Below are 24,265 nucleotides of genomic sequence, written 5' to 3'. Positions count from 1 at the left end.
CATCCCATGCCCCAGGTCTGGCAGCACCAGCGGTCTGGGATAAACCCAAGCTTGAGAGCCAGAAGCACTTGCATGGGTATTGGAGCAGGTCCCCTTTGCAGGCTGCCTCCAAGCACAGCACTCCCTCCCTGAACTGCCCCAGGTCGGTTGAGACATCGAGCGCAGACCCCGCCGCACCACCAGCTAAGCTTCCTCTCTCTGAGGGTAAGGTGAAGAAGGAAGACCCGATGGTCCCACCACCCGCCATGCCAATTACCTGCCTGGAACTCTCCCCAGGGTGCGCACCACCTGTCCTGCCTGCATTTCAGCATCCGTCGGTCTGTTCACTGCACACACCACCTCGCTCTTTGACTTCTCACAGGGACATTTCCCAGACCTTGGGACAATGTGAGCCCCTTCTCCAGTCAGCACATCTCTAACTGCCCTACTCTTGTTCTCTGCTGCTCACTGCACACAAACCTCCCGCTCCAGCAGAGGCATCGGTACTGCTACAGGAGGGGTGCTTCAAGCCTGTGCATTCCGGCCCACTAGTACCGACGGCCTCACCGCTCCCAAAGGCTTATACCATTCATGCTTTTGCCTCCTGACAACCAGAAGCAGTATCAGTACCTACTACAGTAGGTGGCCCTGGACCTGGTTGTACCCCTGGAGGAGGTTGCAGGATCAGCACCATCAATTGGTGGACACCCTGCAACCCCAAGGGACATCTGGCTGGCACTGCCTGTTCACAGTGCTATCATGCAACCTGTGAGAGTGGTCTGGCACACGCCTGCTTCCTGTGTCCCCACACTGAAATGGACAGGACACTGGTACTTTGTCCCAGCTAAGCAGGTAGATTTCCTCTTTTCCTATCCCCACCCCCTCAATTCTATTGTGGTGCATGCGGTGACTGAATGCGTCTGCCAGCACACCCATAAATCCACTCCTCCAGAGCAGGTGGGCAAGCACCTGGACCTTTTGGGCAGGAAGGTCTACTTGGCAGCATTGCAATTTCATATTGCCAACTACCAGGCTCTGCTTGCGAAGTATGAGTTCCACAATTACGCCAAGCTCGCAGAGTTCCTGGACAACCTGCCACAAGACAAGCAACAACACTTCTGTGCCCTTCTGGAAGAAGGCTGCCGACAATTAAGGTGAGTCTCCAAGTGGCCATGGATGCTGCAGATACATCCTCTCACTCTTTAGCAACCGGGGTCATTATTTGCTGAGACTTGTGGCTGCAGTCCTCCTTTTTCCCCGAGAGGTCTAGAACACCATCCAGGGCTGCCCCACTCTCTGTTCCATCTGCCAGACCTGGGACACCTCTCACTGGGACCTTTTCATTACACAAAAAAATCACAAGTTCCCTCTTTACTGCTCCCAGGGAGCCCAGGGGCTCAACTCTCAAGGCGATGCTCTCATGACCTGGCAGGAAGAACTTAGTTACGCCTTTCCCCCATTCCTTTCCTTCCCCAGGTCCTCCGTACGATCTGCCAGGGCCAGGCTATGATCATAGAATCATAGAATATTAGGGTTGGAAGAGATCTCAAGAGGTCATCTAGTCCAATCCCCTGCTCAAAGAAGGACCAATACCAACTAAATCATCCCAGCCAGGGATTTGTCAAGCCAGGCCTTAAAAACCTCTAAGGATGGAGATTCCACACATCCCTAGGGAACCCATTCCAGTGCTTCCCCAGTATAGGATTTAGATTATCCCTAGGATACCAGGTTTCAAAAATTGTGTTTCCTAATATCCAACGTAGACCTCCCCCACTGCAACTTGAGACTATTGCTTCTTGTTCTGTCATCTGCCACCACTGAGAACAGCCTAACTCCATCCTCTTTGGAACCCCCCTTCAGGTAGTTGAAGGCTGCTATCAAATCTCCCCTCACTCTTCTCTTCTGCAGACTAAATAACCCCAGTTCCCTCAGCCCCCTGATAATTTTTGTTGCCCTCCGCTGGACTCTCTCCAATTTGTCCACATACCTTCTATAGTGGGGGGGGGACCAAAACTGGATGCAATACTCCAGGTGTGGCCTCACCATTGCCGAATAGAGGGGAATAATCACTTTCCTTGATCTGCTGGCAATGCTCCTACTAATACAGACCAATATGCCATTGGCCTTCTTGGCAACAAGGGCACACTGCTGACTTATATCCAGCTTCTCATCCACTGTAATACCCAGGTCCTTTCTGCAGAACTGCTGCTTAGCCAGTTGGTCCTCAGCCGGTAGCGGTGCATGGGATTCTTCCTTCCTAAGTGCAGGACTCTGAACTTGTCCTTGTTGAATCTCTCATCAGATTTCTTTTGGCCCAATTCTCTAATTTGTCTAGGTCACTCTGGACCCTATGCCTACCCTCCAGCATATCTACCTCTCCCCCACAGCTTAGTGTCATCTGCAAACTTGCTGAGGGTGCAATTCATCCCATCATCCAGATCATTAATAAAGATGTTGAACAAAATCAGCCCCATGACCGACCTCTGGGGCACTCCACTTGATCCCGGCTGCCAACTAGACATCGAGCCATTGATCACTACCCATTGAGTCTGACAATCTAGCTAGCTTTCTATCCACCTTATAGTCCATTCATCCAATCCATACTATAACTTGCTGACAAGAATACTGTGGGAGACTGTATCAAAAGCTTTGCTGAACTCAAGATGTATCATATCCACCACTTTCCCCATATCCACAGAGCCAGTTATCTCATCATAGAAGGCAATCAGGTTGGTCAGGCTTGACTTGCCCTTGGTGAATGCATATTGACTGTTCCTGATCACCTTCCTCTCCTCCAAGTGCTTCAAAATGGATTCCTTGAGGACCTGCTCCATGATTTTGCCAGGGATTGAAGTGAGGCTGACCAATCTGTAGTTCCCCAGGTTCTTCCCTTTTTTAAATGTGGGCACTATATTTGCCTTTTTCCAGTCATCTAGGACCTCCCCGATCGCCATGAATTTTCAAAAATAATGGCTAATGGCTCTGCAATCACATCAGCCAAATCCCTCAGCACCCTTGGATGCATTAGATCTGGGCTCATGGACAGTGCTTGTTTGCCACTGGCACAGCACATCCTTAAATGCAGTAGGCGGACCGCCACAAGAGCTTGCTATGTGACAAAATGGAAATCTTTCACCTCTTGGGCTCGGCACCAGCACCTCCCCTTTGGGGCCATCTCCATCCCTACCATCCTGGAAACCTCCTGGAACTTAAGACCTCAGTCGTTAACTTCAGCTCTGTCCGGGTGCACCTGACAGCGCTAAGAGCCTTCCTCACCCCTGTGGATGGCCGCTCGGTATTTACCCACTCCACCACTGCCCGCTTCTTCAAGGGCCTGTTTAACAGCTTCCTGCCAGTGTGAAAGCCCATACCTCCCTGGGACCTCAATCTTGTCCTCTCCACCCTCACCAGACTCCGTTCCAGCCTGTGGCCACATCCTCCCTCTTCCACCACTCCATGAAAGTCATCTTCCTTGTGGCTATCACTTCTGCTCGGTGGGTCAGCCAACAGGTGGCCATGATGGTTGACCTCCTATCCCCCGCTTCCTCCCCCAATACAGTTTTCCATAAAGACAAGGTTTCCTTACGCCTCCACCTCAGATTCCTCCGGAAGGTAGTCTCAGCGTTTCACCTCAACGTGTCGATTCACCTTCCAGTCTTCTGTCTTCAGCCGTACGCCACTCCTGCAGACAGGACCCTGCATTTCCTAGATGTCCACTGTGTGCAGGCGTTGTCCCTTGACAGAACCCGCACCATTCATGCCTCCTCACATCTCTTCGTGGCCACTGTAGACAGATCCATGGGCCAAGTCCTGCCCTCCCAATGCATCGCAAAGTGGGTCTCTGCATGCATCCGCGTAGGTATATGCTATCCAATACCCTGCCACCAGCACAATTACAGTGCACTCAACATGGGCACAGGTAGAAACAGCTGTCTCCCGGGCAGACATCTCCTGGCATGACATCTGCTGAGTGGCAACGTGGCATTCTGTGCATACCTTCACAATCAACCAGGCGGCAGCAGAACCAGCTGTCGGCTATGCTGTCCTCCAGACTGCAATGCCTCTTGCATTCTCGCACCCACCTCTGCGCTGATCCCTGCTTGACCTCACCCACGTTTGGAATACATATAGGGACCATCACTTGAAGAAGAAGAGGCGGTTACTTACCTGTAACAGAAGGTTCTTCAAAATGTGTTGTCCCTATTTGTATTCCAATACCTGCCCTCCGTCCCATCTGCTGCGTGCCACGCTGCTCAACAGTAAGAGGGTGACCGAGAGGGCATCACCCCACACAGCCTCATGTAACCTCACCTGGACCACGTGGCTACATACGTGTGGGTCGATGAATACTGCTACTGGCATCCTGCACCCCCACAGTGGAATACAGATAGGGACCACACATCTCGAAGAACCTCCGCTTACAGGTAAGTAACCTGCTCTTCAGGTCTAAGAACTAGATTTTGATATCTTTAGTTGTGATTAATAAGTTGTTCTTGATATATAAGCATTGTATTTTTGTAACTTAAACCACAGCTCTGGAAAGTGAAGAAAGCACTGAAAATGACAGTTATATGGAGAGGCATGAGATCAACAATCCAGGTACAGTACCTTTGCTCTTTCATAATGACTAGCGTTATTGAGCTCTCTGCTACCTCAGAGGTTAGTGAACAGCTTACTTTAAAATCAAATTCAAATAAACAAAATATGAAGATGTATAATGTCTAGAAGTATACAAATGCTGCTGTGTTCACCCATTTGTATAATATGATTCAATTAAAAAAGTTGCAGAAGTAGCTACAGAAAACCACAAATCAGTCTTCCATTATTACTGCTGGAGGATAGAAATGTTATTTGCTACTGAATTGAGAAGATTAAGATATCTTCTGCAAAACAGATAGTTCTTCTTCTTCTAGTTCTTCATACTAACTTAATACTTTGGGATGTGAATGGACTTCACATGCCTGAGACGAGAGAATTCTTGCAGTGTCAGTTGGTCTGTGTCTGCACCCTTGCTCTCCTCACACACCATAGGTATATGGGGTGCTTTGGACTAACCGCCTATCCAGTTCCTTTTTACCACTGCATGGCTTAGTTTGCAGTGTCCAGTATCTGGAGCCCTTCTTTCTGTCTTCTTTGTCTTCAAATCTGTAAATATTTCAAAGTTTTATAGTTATTTTTATTGTAGTGTACTTAGTGTTAGTAATTTTAAAGTATGCTTAGTAACAGGTATAATCCCCACCTCAGTGAACCGTTTAGCTTCCCCAGTATAGGATTTAGATTATCCCTAGGATACCAGGTTTCAAAAATTGTCATGTCCCTGATCCTTCTCAGTCAGTGATGCTTCCACTATGTGCAGTATCTGTCAGTCCTTTCCCACCTGGACACTGCAGGCACAAGAACTCTGCCTTAAGAAGCAACTCAGGAAGAAAGCAATGAGGCCCCAGTTGGACTCTGCCCCTGCACATCTGCGAGAGTTATAGAAGAGTGCACCTCCTAGCACAAGATCTGACACAGAAGGAGGAAGCAGTAAAGTCAGGGACCCTTCACTGGGCTTCTACCATGAGAGTAAGCACTGTTTTCATAAGCACAAGAGTAGGGCCCCACTGACAATGCAACCTCAGTGTGTTATGTGAACAAGCCAAGAGGAGCACGCTCCCTAGCTTTGTCAGAAAGCAATAAAGTTTTGGCAATTGTGCATCATGGAAAACCTCATTTACACAACTGCTTACTTCTCAGGTGCTCAGAATCACTTGGCCAGTCACCTCAGCAGGAACTTCTCTCAGAATCATGAGCGATCTCTGAAGAGTGATGTGCTGAGGTCCATTTTCAAGGAAGAGGCATTCTGACAGTGGAGTTACTTTCAGTGAAAGACAGCAAGAAATGCAGTCAGTTTTGCTCTCAAGTGGGTCTCCGTCTAAGGCTCATTAACTGAAGCTTTCCATTTGAATTGGGGATCAGTTCTTATGTATGCCTTCCCCTCGATACCACTCATCCCTCAGGTGATTCTCAGACTGAAGTTGGATCATACTAACTTAATACTCATTGTACCAGCTTGGCCAAAACAGTGTTGCTTCTCCGACCTACCTCTCGTTCCTGCCTGCTGACACAACACCATGATCAGATATGACATGCAGCTGTGAGCAGTATGCACCTAACTGAGTGGATGCTACACGGTTAGATGACCTGAAAGAGCAATGCTCACAAGCAGTGCAACAAGTTCCACTTACTAGCAGAAAACCTTCTACTAGGTTTTTCAGTTTGGTTGTTGGCAAGGGGAGTTCAGCCAATGGTAGCATGTATTCAAGATATTTTGGGTTACCTGTGACTTCTTAAGTCCTCAGGTCTATCACTTAACTCACCGAGGGCTCACTTAACGATTTCAGCATTTCACCGTCCAATCTAAGGGGAGACGTTATTTCCTAACTCCATGGTGGTTAGATTTCTAAAAGGTGCTGTCTTCCTCTTTCTGTCTGTTAAAGAATTGATTCCTTTGTGGGACCTCAGTACCATACTGATTGCCCTCATGGGTTTTCCATTTGAGTCCCTAGCCAGTTGCGCGCTTTCTCCTTTTCCAAAAGACAGCTTTTCTTGTTGCCATAATTTCATCCAGGAGAATTGGTGAGTGGCAGATCTTAATGGCAGATCCTTCATATACTCAGTTTTTCAAATGCAAGGTGACCTTGAAGTCATACCCTTAAGTTTTTGTCTACAGTGATGTCACAATTTATCTTAACGAAACAATATACTTACCTGTATTTTTTTCTAAGCCATACTCAAATGCTGATGAGCAGCTTCTTCATTCCTTGGATGTGAGATGATCAAAGTTATTCTATCTGGAAAGGACTAAACTCTTTTGGGCATCGCTTTGACTTTTTTTATCTTATGTAGATCGGATGAAGAGTCAGGATATTTCCACACAGACAATCTCCAGGTGGATTACTTCTGCATTACTACAGCATATGGGGTAGCACAGGCCACACCTCTACAGAGACTGGTGTCTTATTCTGTGAGGGCTCAAATGGCTTTTTTCTCTGTGACGTTTCTATATTGCACGTTTCTAGGGATGCTACTTGGTATTCCATACATGCTTTTCGCAAGCATTATGCTATTACAATGACATCTAGATCAGCTGGAAACTTTGTCCAGGAAGTTCTTCACTCGTTATTTAAATAGACTCTGAGTCCCACCTCCATTGGTTACTGCTTGTGAGTCATCTATTGGGGAGCATCTGTCTGCAACCACTCGAAGAAGAAAAAAGGTTATTTACCTGTACTCTAACTGTGCTTCGAGATGTGGGTGCAGACCTATATTCCACACCCTGCCTCCTGTTCTCTCTGCTTTGGAGTATCCAGTCTTAGATTCTTGTGTCAGAGAACTGAGGTGGTTGTGACAGCGCTGCCTTTACTAGCCATAGGAGGGGGCATAAGGGCCAGAGGAAGCAAGAGCGGCCCCAAGAGGTGTAATGCTAAGTGAAGTTCTCTGGCTTTGATGCATTGGGCTCATGCATACCTGAGTAAAATACACATCTGCACCCACATCTCAAAGAATATCATCTACTGTACAGGGTAAGTAACCATTTTGTCTCATCACTTAAATTTTTAGAATAGTTAGTTTTCATTCACAGATTAAAATGAGACTGATATTTCTAGTATCCAAAAACTTTCAAATTTTCCATTAACATAAATATTTGAGTATGACGAAATCAATAAAAGGATGGGAGGAAAGGAAGAAACCTGGAAAACTCACTAGATGTGGGATTGTATTTTAAAAACCGACGTTTTTCACAATTCTTTCACTTAGCAAGCAAGACTTGCTTTCTATGGAGCTAGCAGTGGATATGTCCTGCTGGATAATGACATTGGCTGGGGGGAAAAAACTTTTTTTGGTTTCACAAACAATGTTGGTTGTCAAGTATTAGAGGGTTAGCCGTTGGTTAGTCTGGATCTGTAAAAGCAGTAAAGAATCCTGTGACACCTTATAGACTAACAGACGTTTTGGAGCATGAGCTTTCGTGGGTGAATGCGCGTGGTCTTGCTCTTCTTTATGAAGTATAAAGACTTGAAAAGTGTGTTTTATCAAACCTTTTTTTCTTGTTAATGTTCTACATTAACAGTATAAGGAATATTAACTCTGTCTGGGCTTCCTTTGCATTTCTGGGGGACATTATTCATGGGTCTCCATTAACTGAAGGTAGGTGGGAGTGGAGATGTTTAACTTGTAATTGATAATTCTTTTGTCCCAAATGATTATTGGGCATTAAAATAAGACCAGGGTGTGATGCTGCTTTAAGGACCTTTACCTATTATTTAGGTCTTTAAGTGTAGTTTTGCTTTGATTTAATCAGTTTCTGTATAGGCTATTGTACAGTCAGTGGCTGAAGGGCTCAATTTTCTGTCTGCATCATGTTGAAGAGAGTGAGGGTTGTAGCTCTGAGTGCTGTATGCTCTTGAAGCATTTGTAGATTTGTATTAAGTTTTATATTGTATAATGAAAATTAGTAGCAAGTTTTTCATCTTTACAAGCTTAGCTTTAATCAGTGAAACTTGAGCCAACTGCAATATACCCGTGGGCTCGACAGATCTCTTGATCCTTTGTAGCTTTCTTCTGTCAAGAATGGTATTGAACAATGAGTTGTCTTGTGATGGCTCATGTAGTATTTAGCAAAGAAATTCCAGCGCAAACTCCTCGCCTTGGGATAGTGCTTATATTGCACTTCCCCCCACACCCCCAACTTCAAAAATCCGGTTGCTAGTTGTCATCTTCCTTGTTTTAGATTGCAGTTAGACCTAATATCATTGGAGTTTCCTTTGACTTTTATGCTGATCCTGACTTTTTTTCCTAACAAATTACTGTATTTTTCCCCTTCTTCTGTTTTATTTGTCTAAACCAATTATGATTACTTCTCTCTGTTAAATCTAATACAGTTTGGTGCATACAATGAATCTGAAAAGAGAACTGAGGAATATGATACCCAGGTAAGACACAATCCTGTAATATTGTTGACATGTTGGTTATTTAATCAAATATGTAGTGGTACTTGTTCTCCAACAAGCAGATTGCATCTTTCAGTCTTCTGCTGGATAGCAAAAAGATAGTGTGGAGAATTAGATCAAATATTAGTTTGAGTCTTCCTTACAAAAGCAGACAAAAACAAATACAATTGTGTTCAGTGTCCATGGAATTCATGTATTTTTTTTTTTTTAGGCTAGCAAGGACCATAACAGCCTAGTCTGACCTCTTGCACAATGCAGACCATAGACTTCCACCCAGTAGTTCCTGCATCTATCCCAATAACTTGTGGCTGAACTAGTGTATTTCTTGATTAAAAAAAAACAAACTGATCACTGATAACCTTTAAATGTCCCTTCGTTCTACAAAAACCTGTGTTTTGGTATGCAGTTTTAAAATAGCATTGGTGTAGGTGGTCTTGAGAGTTCACTATAATTTTGAGGTAAATCTTGAATTTTAAGTTGCTTCAGCATGCCACTGCATTTTATTGTGGCAAACCTGAAGAAATTATTTAAGTGGTATGCTCTAAGGCTAGGGATTTTTCCAGTCTGATGGATGCCAGTTGTCTTTTTGTTTTGGGGAAACATATCCTCTGGACAGATGAAGTCTGCCATGGTTTACCTCCCCAGGGCTGGTAACTCATGCATCAGACCTTTTTGTTAATGCAGTCCATAAGCCCTCAGCTGCTGACTTGGGAACTGCGCATGGTCCCCACTGGCCTTTTTCAGTCCCCAAAGATTCCTCTTCAGGGCTTCAAAAGCTGACTTTGGCACTCTCCCTCTGAACTTTTTTGAAAAGACTCTAGTATGGTAGCAAAAACAAATCCTTGGTAACTCGTGATATTTTGGGAGTGGTCTGGTGCTGAAAACTACAAAGGTGCCTTGGACTTGAATTACTTCCTTTGGTTCCCAGTCTCTGCCAAAGAGTTCATTGACTATGAAGTCAAAAAAGACTTCGGTCTCCAGTGCTGAGGCATTCTGTGTGCTAATGTTGAGACCTACAAATCTCATTTCAGTGCCAAAGTCTTAGTGCTGCCTTTACCTACCATACTGCCAGGAGGTTTGGACCTGCTAGTGCCAGTTACCCACACTTGTCTCCAATGCAGACTACTCCATCTTTTCCCTCCCCTGAAATGAAAGGTGAAGAGGAAACACAGTGAAACAGTATTAGCCTTTATTACCTAGAAGTGTGATACCACCTCTGACCAAAGCCATATTGTATGTTTTTGTGGTGGTAGCATGGCCTTGTTCTTTGAATAGGAGGACTGGGAGTCAGGAGACCTGGGTTCCAAGTCATTATAGAATTGCAAATAAATTTGTCTGAATATGTGAATATCTCATCTTCAACTTTATTTAAGATATGCATGTAAAATGTTTAGATGTCCTTAATTCTTACACTAAAGCTAGCCAACTCTTTTTGAACTAATCGAAGTTGTCATTAATTTGAACAGAGAATACACCGTTTTTTATGCAGACGCGCATGTTAGATCATGACTGATTGTAAATTATATCTGGGCCTTCATCAGTTATGAAGACCTAGTCTGTCTGTTTTGAATGACATCATACTGTAAGATCCCTTGGAAGCATCAGAACCTACATCTCCTTCCAGTGATTGTCCATATGCACATTCCACTTCTTATATTCATCCACTGCAAGCACTTGAGACTTTTGGCCAGCATTATCTGTACGGCATGCCTGCACCCTGATGCTTCTCTGGTTCTCTAGCAAGGGCATGTAAGGGCAGTGTTTGTCAACTGCCATCAGTTCCTCTCAGCTGCCTCCTGACATTGATGAGATGGAGCATTTGTGTTCGGTAATACAGACCCTGCCCTTCCCCACACAGTCCAGCTTGTAATTGTTAGTTGTTGCTAGTTAGCGTCTTAGTTAGCATGAATGATTTTCTGCCTGTTGACCAAAAAAACCCTAGAATGGCTGTAAGAACTGCCCTTCATGCGAAGGAACTATGCCCATCAACGAGTACTAGAAATGCCTCTGTTGTCTTGGCGAGTCATACATCCCAAGGAAGTGTTCCACTTGCAAATCTTTTATTTCAAGGACATGTGAGGTCAGAGAAGCAAGACTTAAGGTATTCCTTCTGAATGAATCTGAGACCTGACTTGGATCAGGCTGTCTAGACCTCTCTCTGTGAGATCCAGTGCCAAAGAGCACAAACACTGGTTCGTTTTCATATGCATATGGGCATTCCATGGGAGAGAAGGAGCATTCTGATAAATCCCAGAGTACAGGGATCTCCAAGAGCAGATCACCCACCAGCTGTTGCTTGAGAAGATCCCCTTCCTCCGCATCAAACTGTCAAGACGTCTCAATTCAATGAGGTTTCCACAGAAGGTCACTCAGTTTAAGACACTGACTCAAAGACTAGCCGTCATGAGAGATCTAGCACCAATTACATTACTGACTGCTTTGGACTTAACAGCAGCACTGCAAACCATGAGCACCACAACCTACCACTTTTACATTGGCACTCTCTGGACTGACAGTTTCTGTCACCAGGTGGTCCAGGCACTCCACAACTGCAACTAGTACTGACAGGGTTCATTGCACTGAGAGGTCTAGAGCTTCTATAGGAGCTAGAGTCTCCACCTCGCTCCTGTTAGCAGGATTGTAGCCATGGCACTATCTATGTCTGCACCGCCACCTCTGGATCTACTTCTGTAGGGTCAGAGAAGATGGATCAGCAACACACCACCTCTCCTCCAGCCTCCACTCCACTGTTGTATGTGTCCTGCAGGAGTACATGGGGCTCCTCCAGAGAGAGACATTGGGACTCAAACTGACCCCAGCCCTCCTGGTTTCTGACACCATGGCTATGTAGAACGTACCAGATCAACATATGGTCATGCTGGGGCTCCTGGGCCATCCTGAGAAGCTTGCAACTAGGCAGACAGACTTTTATGTCCCCAGGACATCCCATCCACAGATACAGTCCCCCTAGCTGCACCTTCTCTTTTACCACTGCAGCCCTCCCTAGTTCCAGAGTATAAACAGGGAGAAGACACTCCTCCACAAATAGGGTTCCAGCTGGTGATGGCTCTGTTATCTTCCTCCCCAAACAAGTTGTCTCCTCATTGGGTCCCCAGCCTGATGTTTTGAAGGTGTTCCAAGGCCTTTTAAAGAGAATAGGGGAGGCACTTTAAATGCCAGGACTCAACATGTGTTAGTTGATATCCTGCAGTCTACGTCTTCTGGGAGAGTGGCTTTATCCACAGAGTATATAATGGACTCATCCAGGTGCTGTGGTATACCCCTGCAGCAGTACCCACGCCTCTCAAAAGGGAGACAGAAAATAACAAGTTCCACCCAAGGATGCTGAATATTTTTATACCCATGCTGTTTTGTCATCTCTGGTAGTGATATTGGCTAATGAGAAGGCAAGATAAAACAGGGCAACAGCAAAGGAGGGAGAGCCAAAAAGGTTAGGTTCATTTGGCAGAAAATCTAATCAGCAAGCATGCAATTCTGGCTTGCTAATTATTAAGCCCTAATGTTGAGATAAGATTTTTTGTATCTTTGAGAAATTCACTGTTTTTCACAAATAACAGTCTGACTGATTTCTAGAAAGAGCTTGCTTCTCTGATCACAGCAGGGCAGTTAGTGATAAAACCAATCTCCAGGCAGCTCTGGATACAGCTGATATCACTTCCCGCTCTATGTGAAGAGTTTTTCAAAGGGATCTCACAAAACTGGGTGACCGGGCAATAAAATGGCAGATGAAATTCAGTGTTGATTAAATGCAAAGTTATACACATTGGAAAACATAATCCCAACTGTACATACAAAATGATGGGGTCTAAATTAGCTGTTATACTCAATAAAGAGATCTGGGTATCATCATGTATCGTTTTATGAAACTGTGCTCAATGTGCAGTGGCATTAAAAAAAATTTAATGTTAGGAACCATTAGGAAGGGGATAGATTATAAGACATGAAATATCATAATGACACTATATAAATCCATGGTATGCTGTCAGCCAAGATGGTCAAGGATGCCACTCCGTGCACTGGGTGTCCCTAAATCTGACAGCCAGAAACTGAGAATGGACAACAAGGGATGTATGACTCAATATTGCTTTATTCTGTTAATTTCCTCTGAAGCATCTGGCACCGTTCTTATTGCTGCAGCCACAGTTATGTATAGGTCATTGTGGCTGCAAGGGTCTGGATTTCCCAGAGAAGTTGAATCCACTGTGGAGGATCTTCTATTCAAAGGGGCTGAACTCCTTAGTGCCACAGCAGATGAGGCCTCAAGGGTGGAATTGCTGGGGGTATACACTCTGGCCCCTAAAAGAAAGCATTACTGAAAGCAGAGATGCACCATAGAAGTCTGAGCTCATTATCCCATGTCTTCCACCAAAGATCTAGCAAATCTCCAAGGAAAAAACCGACACTTTCACAGGAGAAAGTAGCACTCTGTTGACCCAACCATCTTACACACATACACGTACGCACTGGTCACAAAAGCACCAGTTTTGACAGCCTGGTCAGAAGTGTATACATTCCCCTAATTCTGAAGTCTACCCCTCTTTTGGGGAACTGTCTTTCTTGTTTGAGTGATTCCTCATGCATATTCCACAATAGGTGTGCATGCTCGTCACATGCACTGGTGCCGGAAGTTTTTCCCCTAGCAGTACCCGTAGGGCAGCGCCCTAACGACCCCTGGAATGGCGCCTCCATGGCATGGTATAATGGGTGCTGCGCACCCCCCCCCCACCCTCAGTTCCTTCTTGCCGCCCGTGAAGGTGCTTCGGAACGGCTCTGCTCTAGCTCGTCCCCAGGACTGCTTGTTCGTTCAGTGTATGGTACTTGTAGTTAGTTAGGGTGGTGAAGAACTGGAATGGGTTACCTAGGGAGGTGGTGGAATCTCCTTCCTTAGAGGTTTTTAAGGTCAGGCTTGACAAAGCCCTGGCTGGGATGATTTAGTTGGGTTTGGTCCTGCTTTGAGCAGGGGGTTGGACTAGATGACCTCCTGAGGTCCCTTCCAACCCTGAGATTCTATGATTCTATCTATGATTTAGTTAATTGTTTAGTTAGTTTAGGTTAGCTAGAGCGCATGCCCTGGCTTTTAAGGTATGCGACACTTGTAGGCGATCTATGCTAGTGAGTGATCTGCATGCAGACTGTTTACGCTGTTTGGGGGAAACCATCTCAGCAATCGCTGCAAGATTTGCAAGTCGTTTAAGCCTCGGACTAAGAGAGAAAGGGACATTAGGCTCCAGGCTATTCTGATGAAGTCAGTGCTGACCGCGGCTCCGGCACGCCACTCCAAGTCAGCAGTGGGCACCGTGGTGTCAGTGCACAGCAACCCTTCGGCGCCATCAACTACTCAGCACCTCTCCCTGTCCATGGGGCATGCCAAGAAGGCTAGGAAGAAAACTTCTTCGCCGCGGTACTGGAGTAAACCCGGGACAGAGGCTAGACCCATGTTGGGAAGTCCTTGATCCCCACAGGTCCTGTGATCGGCATTGCTCCCACCGCCACCGCTCCTCCTGGTCCAGGTCGTATGTCAGCCCGGCCTCCCTTCATAGTCGTCCATTGATGATCCAGGCCGAACAGCTGGCTCCGCTGGTGCCACAGCAGGTGCAGTAGTGCCGGGTCCCTTGGCTGGCCCAGTGGGCACCATGGCCTCCGACGCAGCTCCCGGTGGGGGCTTGTTTGGTGGCTGGAGCCTCAGAAGAGCCATCGGCCTCCCTCTCCAGACCCCCAAGAAAGGAGTCGGTGGAAGTACATCTTTGGCAGCATGCCCAGAGACCCTCTGGTGCCAGTGGAAACACAAAGTACTGCGCTGGCCTCCTCACCCTCCCTGGATGAGGCGATTAAGGCCCCTCCTCCTTCCAGCCCACAGGAGGACTTTAGGGCTATCAAGAACTCTTTAAAAGGGTGGCATCAAGCCTCCATCTCCAAGTAGAGGAGATGGAGGAGCCCTCGGACTCCCTGTTTTAATGTTCTGTCCTCCTCGGCACCGAGCAGGGTGGCCTTGCCTTTCCATGAGGGGGTGGTGAACGCAAGTATTTTGTACCCGCCATGGGGCATAAATACTTATATACCCACCCTGCTCCTAACTACCTGATGGTTGACTCGGTCAACCACAGGGAACGGCAGGGCCAACCAGCCCCTACCCCAAAAAATAAAGATTCAAGGAGCCTGGACTCATTTGGAAGAAAAAGTTATTCGTCCTCAAGCTTCCAGTTATGGGTGGTGAACCACCAGGCTCTCTTGGGCCGGTATGAGTTCAATCTGTGGGGCTGCCTGCCCAAGTTCAAGGACTCCCTCCAGGAGTGCGACAGGAAGGAGTTCAAAGCACTGGTGGAGGAGGGTACAGCAGCTGCCAGGGCAACCCTACAGGCAGCTTCGGATGCAGCGGCCACGGCCACGCAGTCCATGGCCTCAGGGGTCCATGAGAAGGTCATCGTGGCTCCTGCTCTCTGAGCTGTCCAGCTAGACGCGGACCTCCCGTGTGATGGCAAAGCTCTGTTTGTGGAACAAATGGATACAAAGCTGCATGGCCTGAAAGACTCCCGCATGACCCTGTAGACTCTGGGTTTCTGTGCTCCAGCTCCGGCTAAACCTAAGTTCAAGCCGCAGCAGACTCCCGCTCAGGCCACCAATTCAGAATACGAGACTACTTATAAGAAGTCGTGGGACTATAAGAGGCTCCCACAGAGACAGTCTCAGCCTACCCCCAGCCTGGGTCCTCCAGGGGCAAGCAGGGAAGAGGCGGTTTTGACGGGATGCCCAGCTGCGCCCTGCCAGTTCTCATAAGTGTTCGCGGCTGACCTCGGACCGATGGGTCCTCAACACCATCTCCCAGGGCTACACCCTCTAGTTTACTTCATCCTCGCCCAAACTCCAGTTACTATATAGGTAAGTAACTTCCCAATTCAGAGTGTTCTGTGCCTCGGCAATGCACTTCAGACAAAATGGACTCCTGAGTGTAGTGAATTGCACAAATTCCTTTAGACCTTGCACACAGGTGGTGAAACTGGGGTTTTCTAAAACATTATATTATATTGGAAACTAATATTTTCTTCAGTTGTCTGATGACTTGCCTGGCTGAACTCAGTTAATGCTTGTGTTTGCTTACTGGCAGGTGTTTCAGCTTGATGTCATTCCTCTGTTCTTTTGACACCCAAGGGAAGTGAGATTTTCTTCCTGCTTATAAGTTTGATAATTTATAGTTAAGCTTATGACTTGACTTTCAGTACACCTAAGGTTGCTCAGACTCTTGAAACAGTATTTCTTAGGCTGTCTTTCAGATGCCATATACCTGCATTCTATGAGATTACTTCATTCTCTAATTTACCTTGGCCAAGGTTTGTCCCAGAGATTTTTTTTCTAGTTGGCATATTGTTTCTGTATCAAGTCCTCCATTGAAGATACTGGAAAGAAGCGATCTGGACAACTATGTAGCATAGAGTTGAGATCCGCTATCTTGCTTCTAGCTCAGATATCCACACTTCTTGCATCCTGGGCAAGTTCTAGAGATTTTTGATTTATTCTCTAACATCTGTGCAGGAGATGAATTGATGCACTTGTTGGTGTTATAGTTCTTTCTCTAAGGGTATGTCTACACTATGGGATTATACCGATTTTACAGAAACCGTTTTTTTAAAACAGATTGTATAAAGTCAAGTGCACGCGGCCACACTAAGCACATTAATTCTGCGGTGTGCGTCCATGTACCGAGACTGGTGTCGATTTCCAGAGCGTTGCACTGTGGGTAGCTATCCCATAGTTCCCGCAGTCTCCCCCGCCCTTGGAATTCTGGGTTGAGATCCCAGTGCCTGATGGGGCAAAAAACATTGTCGCGAGTGGTTCTGGGTACAGCCTCACCCCTCCCTCCATGAAAGCAGCAGACAACCATTTCGCGCCTTTTTTCCTGGGTGAACTGTGCAAACGCCATAGCACAGCAAGCATGGACCCTGCTGAGCTCAAGACAGCAATCATGGACGTTGTAAACACCTCGCGCATTATCGTGCAGTCTATGCTGAACCAGGACCTGCAAAACCAGGCGAGGAGGAGGCGGCTACGGCAGCGTGGCGACTAGAGTGATGAGGACATGGACACAGAATTCTCTCAAACCGCGGGCCCCTGCGCTTTGGAGATCCTGCTGGTAATGAGGCAGGTTCTAGCCATTGAATGCCAATTTTGGGCCTGGGAAACAAGCACAGACTGGTGGGACCGCATAGTTTTGCAGGTTTGGGACGATTCCCAGTGGCTGCAAAACTTTCGCATGCGTAATGGCACTTTCATGGAACTTTGTGACTTGCTTTCCCCTGCCCTGAAACACCAGAATACCAAGATGAGAGCAGCCCTCATAGTTGAGAAGCAAGTGGCAATAGCCCTCTGGAAGCTTGCAACGCCAGACACCTACCGGTCAGTCGGGCATCAATTTGGAGTGGGAAAATCTACTGTGGGGACTGCTGTGATGCAAGTAGCCAAAGCAATCATTAAGCTGCTGCTACGAAAGGTTGTGACTCTGGGAAATGTGCAGGTCATAGTGGATGGCTTTGCTGCAATGGGATTCCCTAACTCTGGTGGGGCGATAGATGGAACCCATATCCCTATCTTGGCACCGGAGCACCAGGGCACCCAGTACGTAAACCGCAAGGGGTACTTTTCAATGGTGCTGCAAGCACTGGTGGATCACAAGGGACGTTTCACCAACATCCACGTGGGATGGCCAGGAAGGATTAATGATGCTCGCGTCTTCAGGAACACTACTCTGTTTAAACGGCTGCAGCAAGGGAATTACTTCCCAGACCAGAAAATAACAGTTGGGGATGTTGAAATGCCTGTAGTTATCCTGGGGGACCCAGCCTACCCCTTGATGCCATGGCTCATGAAGCCGTACACAGGCAGCCTGGACAGTACTCAGGAGTTGTTCAACTACAGGCTGAGCAAGTGCAGAATGGTGGTAGAATGTGCATTTGGCCGTTTAAAGGCACACTGGTGCACATTACTGACTCGATCAGACCTCAGCCAAACCAATGTCCCCTTTGTTATTGCTGCTTGCTGTGTGCTCCACAATCTCTGTGAGAGTAAGGGGGAGACCTTTATGGCGGGGTGGGAGGCTGAGGCAAATCACCTGGCCACTGATTACGTGCAGCCAGACACCAGGGGCGATTAGAAGAGCACAACAGGAAGCGGTGCACATCAGAGAAGCTTTGAAAATGAGTTTCATCATGGGCCAGGGTACGGTGTGACTGCTGTGTTTCCCCTTGATGAACCCCCCTCCCTTGATTGACTCATTCCCTGTAAACAACCCACCCTCTCCCTTCTATTACAGCTTGCTTAAGGAAATAAAGTCACTATCATTTAAAAATCATGTATTCTTTATTAATTCATTATAAAAAGAGGGAGAGAACTGACAAGGTAGCCCGGGTGTGGTTTGGGAGGAGGATAGGAGGGAAGGAAAAGGCCACTAAAAAAATTTCAAAGTAATGACAGCCTTTTGGTTGGGCTGTCCATGGGGGTGGTAGTGGGTGGGTGCACAGAGCCTCCCCCCACGCGTTCTTACATGTCTGGGTGAGGAGGATGTGGAACATGGTGAGGGGTGAGGATGGTTATACAGGGGCTGCAGCGGCATGTCAGTTTGATCACACAGCAGCCCCAGAGTTGCATCCTGCCACTGCTGATCTTCCTGCCTACAACTCTGATCTTCCTGCCGCCACCTCTCATCTCAAGCGTCACTCCTGTCCTCACGTTCACTGGCATCTTTCCTGTAATTTGATACCACGTCCTTCCACTCTTTCATTGCAGGTCACTTCCATGATTTCCGAGAACATTTCGTCTCGCGTCTTTTTTTTTTTTCCGCCGCCTTATCTGAGATACCCTTCGGGATGGAGTAGGGAGGCTTGAAAAATATGCAGCTGCATGAGGGAGGGAAAAAAGGGAGAGAAGTATTTAAGAAGATGCATTTTACAGAACAATGCTTATACTCTTTCACGGTGAACAACACTATTCACCTTACATAGCACATATGATTTGACTACAAGGTCGCATTTTGCATCTTAATATTGAGTGCCTGCGGCTCTGGTGTTAGAGATCTCACAGACGCAGGTCCGGGCAGCAGAATTCGGCTTGCATGCGGCCATGGTAAGCCATTGTCTTCTGCAGCCTTCATATATCCAGCGCCCTCCTTTACCAAATAGCAAGCAAAGCCCGTTCAGTGCTGCGTCTTTCCTGTTAACATGCAGCAGCAGAAACCACCCCCTCATCCAATTCTCTGGGATGATCGCTTTACCCCTCCTCCCACCGCGTGGCTGGTAGCAGGGAAGATCCCTGCTAGCCAAACGCGAAAAAGCTCAGCGCCAGTCACCCGCCCTCCTTCCCCCTGCTTGGCTACCTGCAAGGAAGGATTTCTTTTAAGCAACAGGCAAACAGCCCAGTAGGAATGGCCATCTCTGTCCCCTTAATTAAATTCTGGAATTTCAACCAGGTTACCATGAACGATATACTCCTTAGGATAACACAGCGAGATAAAGAACGGATGTTGCTTCAATGCCAGCAAACACCGGGACCATACGCAGCTAGGCTTTGTCATGCAATTATACCAGATTACTTGCTACATGCATGGCGTGGTCAAGTGTCCTACCATGGAGGATGGAATAAGGCTGCCCTGCCCAGAAACCTTCTGCAAAGGCTTTTGGAGTACCTCAAGGAGAGCTTCATGGAGATGTCCCTGGAGGATTTCCGCTCCATCCCCAGACATGTTAACAGACTTTTCCAGTAACTGTACTGGCCGCGAATGCATCCCAAGTCCTCAGGGCAAATTAATCATTAAAAAACGCTTGCTTTTAAACCATGTTTTATATTTACAAAGGTACACTCACCAGAGGTCCCTTCCATGGCTTCATTGTGTGGGATAGTTGCTTGGGCGGGCTGGAAGGGTAATTCCGTCAGGGTGAGAAAAAGCTCCTGGCTGTTGGGGAGAACGGAGTGCTGTGTGCTCTCTGCAAGCTCGTCCTCCTCTCCCTCCTCCTCATCTTCCCCTTCCGCAGAATCCTCAGCCATGGCTGAGATTACCACCCCCACCTCGGAATCCACGGACAGGGGTGGGGTAGTGGTGGCGGACCCCCCGAGAATTGCATGCAGCTCAGCGTAGAAGTAGCATGTTTTTGGCCCTGCCCCGGACCTTCCGTTTGCTTCTTTGGTTTTCTGGTAGGCTTGTCTGAGCTCCTTAACTTTCACACAGCACTGTACTGTGTCTCTGGTGTGACCTCTCTGCATCATGGCCTTGGAAATTTTTTCAAATGTATTTTCATTTTGTCTTTTGGAATGGAGTTCTGTTAGCACGGAATCCTCTCCCCATACAGTGATCAGATCCAGTACCTCCCATGCGGTCCATGCTGGAGCTCTTTTTCGATTCTCAGGAGACTGCATTGTTACCTATGCTGATGAACTCTGCGTGGTCACCTGTGCTGGTGAGCTCTCCATGCTGGCCAAACAGGAAATGAAATTCAAAAGTTCGCGGGGCTTTGCCTGTCTACCTGGCCAGTGCATCTGAGTTCAGATGCCTTTCCAGAGCGGTCACAATGGTGCACTGTGGGATACCGCCCGGAGGCCAATACCGTCGAATTGCGGCCACACTAACCCTAATCTGACATGGCAATACCAATTTGAGCGCTACTCTCCTCGTCGGGGAGGAGTACAGAAATCGGTTTTAAGAGCCCTTTATATCGATATAAAGGGCTTCGTTGTGTGGACGGGTGCAGGGTTAAATCGGTTTAACTCTGCTAAATTCGGTATAAATGCATAGTGTAGACAAGGCCTAAGAGAAGGCGTTTCTTTGGTGTCAATGACACTTTTGGTTTAAAAAAAAAAAACCTACAAAAAGTCACCTAGGTGACTTTAACTGGTGGTACTTAATGTCCTCTTCATGTTTATTCTTCACAGGTACTCTGATGAGGGTATTTGGTGAACTAACCCTGTTTCAAGGCTCGTCTTTGGCATTTGAGGCTCCTGTTACAGATATTGCAACCACACAGTGTCTTTGGGAACCATATTGTATTAAGTTTATGAATGTTTTATTTTATCATTGTATGCGGCTTCATGTGGGGACGGTTACCACAGCTCCTCCAAGAACTAAAAACAATAGGGAGTGATTACTACAGTCCCTGAGAATTGTCATCAGCTCCAGAGAAGTACAAAACTACATGGTGGTTTACATATACTGGTTCAGACTGGGTTTTCCAGATATTAGGAAAAGGGCTTTTGGTATATTAAGGCTGAATTTGGGGATGCTGTCTTCCTTTTATCAGAGGGGTAGCCGTGTTAGTCTGGATCTGTAAAAGCAGCAAAGAATCCTGTGGCACCTTATAGACTAACAGACGTTTTGCAGCATGAGCTTTCGTGGGTTAATACCCACTTCGTCGGATGCAAGTAGTGGAAATTTCCAGGGGATGGATTTCCACTCCATATGGCTAAATGCAGTGCCTTGCATGGTGTCAGGTATCAGAGGGGGAGCCGTGTTAGTCTTCCTTTTGATTCAATAGACAGGATTTTAGGTTGTAGGGGGACCCCAATCCTTCCTGGAAGTTTGGAAGACTGTCTAACTAAGGCCCAAAGAGATTGATTAGTGAGTCCTGGTATACGGAGTGAGCATATCAGGACTTTTAAAAATGTGTTCTCTGTGTACTTTTTATGTCCTTAAAATAAATGTACTCTGCTGAGAAGGAGTTGTGTGATCATTGGTAAAAACAGTGTCATGGCCTTTGGAGAGAACAATGCACAGGGGCTGGCCGTTAGGTAGACTGGCTTGCTGGGGATTTCACAGTATATGATGGGACTGCTGAGATTTAAAAACCCAAATCAGGAGGAGGAGAGATGCAGGTCTCAGCTCAAGAGGTGACAACTGTGAACCTAAAACCTTAAGTGGGACAACAGAGTGGAAAATATAGGTGCAGTTGTTGCTAGTGCTGCTGTTCCTGAGCCTCCCATGTTTCTGTATCAGCATAGATTATAGGATGTTGACTCAGCAAACCTTGATGTAAATTATAAGGAAAGACCATAGGCTCAATTCAGTGTTGAAGGCTCGGCCAGGTTTATTGTCAACAGAGCAGGATATCAGTGCCCCGGCTCGCTGGTTACAGGTACATTAACATGTATATGCCAGTGACAAGGTATCAACTCAATGAATGTTTTCCCTAGGCCAATACAAATATACCCCTCCTATTACTCCTCTTTTTTACGTTGATCAAAACAAGTTATATATTGCATTCTGGATGTTATTAGTTACCATTCTTATGCCTTGTACCTGATAGTTCAAAAAAAACATCTTCATCCCTTATCCTGTTATTCCCTCCTTTTCCTATGTCGGGTCTGTGTGTTCCTGTATCATCTTCTCAGGAATGTGCTTACTCGATTAGCTGATACCTAGTTCTGTTATTCTACCAAGGTCTGCTTTGGTTCAGTCTCCTTTGATTCATACTTTTACCCAGGCCTAGGGCTCCAGCAAGGCCTACAGGAGTTACTCTGATATTGTACCAGCTTCTTTTCTGATTACTGAATAAAACACATTTTCCGCCTTCTCAACATTTAGACTACATTTCAATAGTCTTGTTAGATGGGGCATCATAATGGATGTATGGATTCATGAGAGAGATTAACTGTGACTGGGTCTCTAGAACCAGTTCTACCAAGTTGTCTGTTGTAATGCTAGAGAGTCTCAGATAATCGCAGTCATTCAGTATGTTACCTTTCTCAACTGCATGTAGAAAGGAATGGCTACCAGAGTGTGACAGATGTTTATTGTAGTCTTGGTCAGTCCTAATTCAGACTGGAAATAAGACACGCATTTTTAACAGTGAGGGAAATTAACCACTGGAACAATTTACCAATGGTGGTAGCGGATTCTCTGTTACTAGCAGTTTTTAAATTGAGAATGGATGGTTCTCTAAAACCATATGGTTTAGTTCAAACGGGTATTAATTCAGGGAAGTCCTATGGCTTGTGTTATCCTGGAGGTCCGACTAGAGGATCACAATGGTCCCTTCTGGTGTTGTGTATGAATCTAATCTGTGAATCAGTTTGAGTCACATACCCTTCCTGAACAAGTCTTTGGGACTTGCTTGCTGTCAGAATTTTAGATAAGCTAAGACCTTGATTCTGAGGTTTTTTAGCATCCACCTTATTTCCAAAGAGAAAACACTCACTGGTACATGCAGGAAAACTTGCTAAATCTGTTCAGCACTGCTATGTCATTCATATAGTAATACAGACAGATGTTTGCACTCCTGTGCAAATTTTGTTTCTTAATATGTATGGGAAATAGACTCTATCTTTTCCTCCAAACTCTTTTCCCAGTATGTAACCAGGGTTGTTTTATCCTTGGAACCAATGTTCATTTGACAATCCTTGCCTGGGTCTCTGTGTCTACATTGCATCTGGGAGCAAGCCACCCAGCTCATATCTACAGACTTATCCTGGTGGGGCTCATGCTAGTGCTCTAAAAATAGTTGTGTTAAACCTTGCTGTGTTAAGATCAGTGTGGTCTCTCAACCCACCCCACTGCCCCAGGCTTGAGATCCTGAGTTGCAACCGAGCCCCAAGAACAAAGCACCATCTATACCAGGGGTCTCAAAGTCCCGGCCCACGGGCCATCTGCGGTCCGAGAACCTCCCCACTGCGGGACGCGGAGGAGAGACGCATGTAGCCATGCAGCTGGCTCTGTCCGCTGCAGGCTCCACCCCCCACAGCTCCCATTGGCTGTGGGAGAGGGACAGAGATACCATCACTAGTCGCTGGGCAGAGTCAGCCATAAAGGCAGCATCACTTTTTTCCACAATGAATATAAACAGATCAAAATACCGAACACAACTATCTGATGCACACCTTGCTGCAATCCTGAAGGTTTCAATTGGTCAGTCACTGAGGCCAAACTTCAGCAAACTGACAGAACTGAAGCATTGCCAGGTGTCTGGCAAACACTAAAAACTCTGTGGCAGGCAAAGAATTGTATAAAGCTGTATGACAGTTTTATTCTTTCTAAGAAATTTTAAATAAAAAATACAATATAAATGTTTTCTGAACACCATCTTCAGTAACATTGGTCCACTGGGAGGATTTGAGGACTGGCACTGGCCCTAAGATAAATTGAGTTTGAGACCCCTGATCTATACAGCTGTTTTTAGCGCACTAGCATAAGCGTTGTCAACACAAGTCTCTCAACCCAGGCTGAGAGACTCACTCCCAGATTCAGAGTAGACATACCATTGATTTCTGGATGGAGGTCACGGCCTTAATCTGAAGGTAGTCTT

The 24,265-nt window shown here is 46.4% G+C and overlaps 1 protein-coding gene across 2 annotated transcripts in view; it reads left to right on the top strand.

Annotated features, from left to right (window-relative positions):
- The window catches only part of CLPTM1L (CLPTM1 like), a 75,625-nt gene that overhangs the window by 37,216 nt on the left and 14,144 nt on the right, over positions 1-24,265 (top strand). For both annotated transcript variants that reach the window (XM_045005302.1, XM_045005301.1), the window contains exons 10-11: positions 4,513-4,578; positions 8,904-8,954. In XM_045005302.1, coding sequence (XP_044861237.1) covers positions 4,513-4,578; positions 8,904-8,954 — 117 coding nt within the window. The remainder of the gene's footprint in view (positions 1-4,512; positions 4,579-8,903; positions 8,955-24,265) is intronic.

The sequence above is a fragment of the Mauremys mutica genome, chromosome 2 (assembly GCF_020497125.1).
Source record: "Mauremys mutica isolate MM-2020 ecotype Southern chromosome 2, ASM2049712v1, whole genome shotgun sequence".
NCBI lineage: Eukaryota > Metazoa > Chordata > Testudines > Geoemydidae > Mauremys > Mauremys mutica.
The sequence above is the reverse complement of the archived record's forward strand: the minus strand, read 5'-3'. Positions and strand labels throughout refer to the sequence as shown.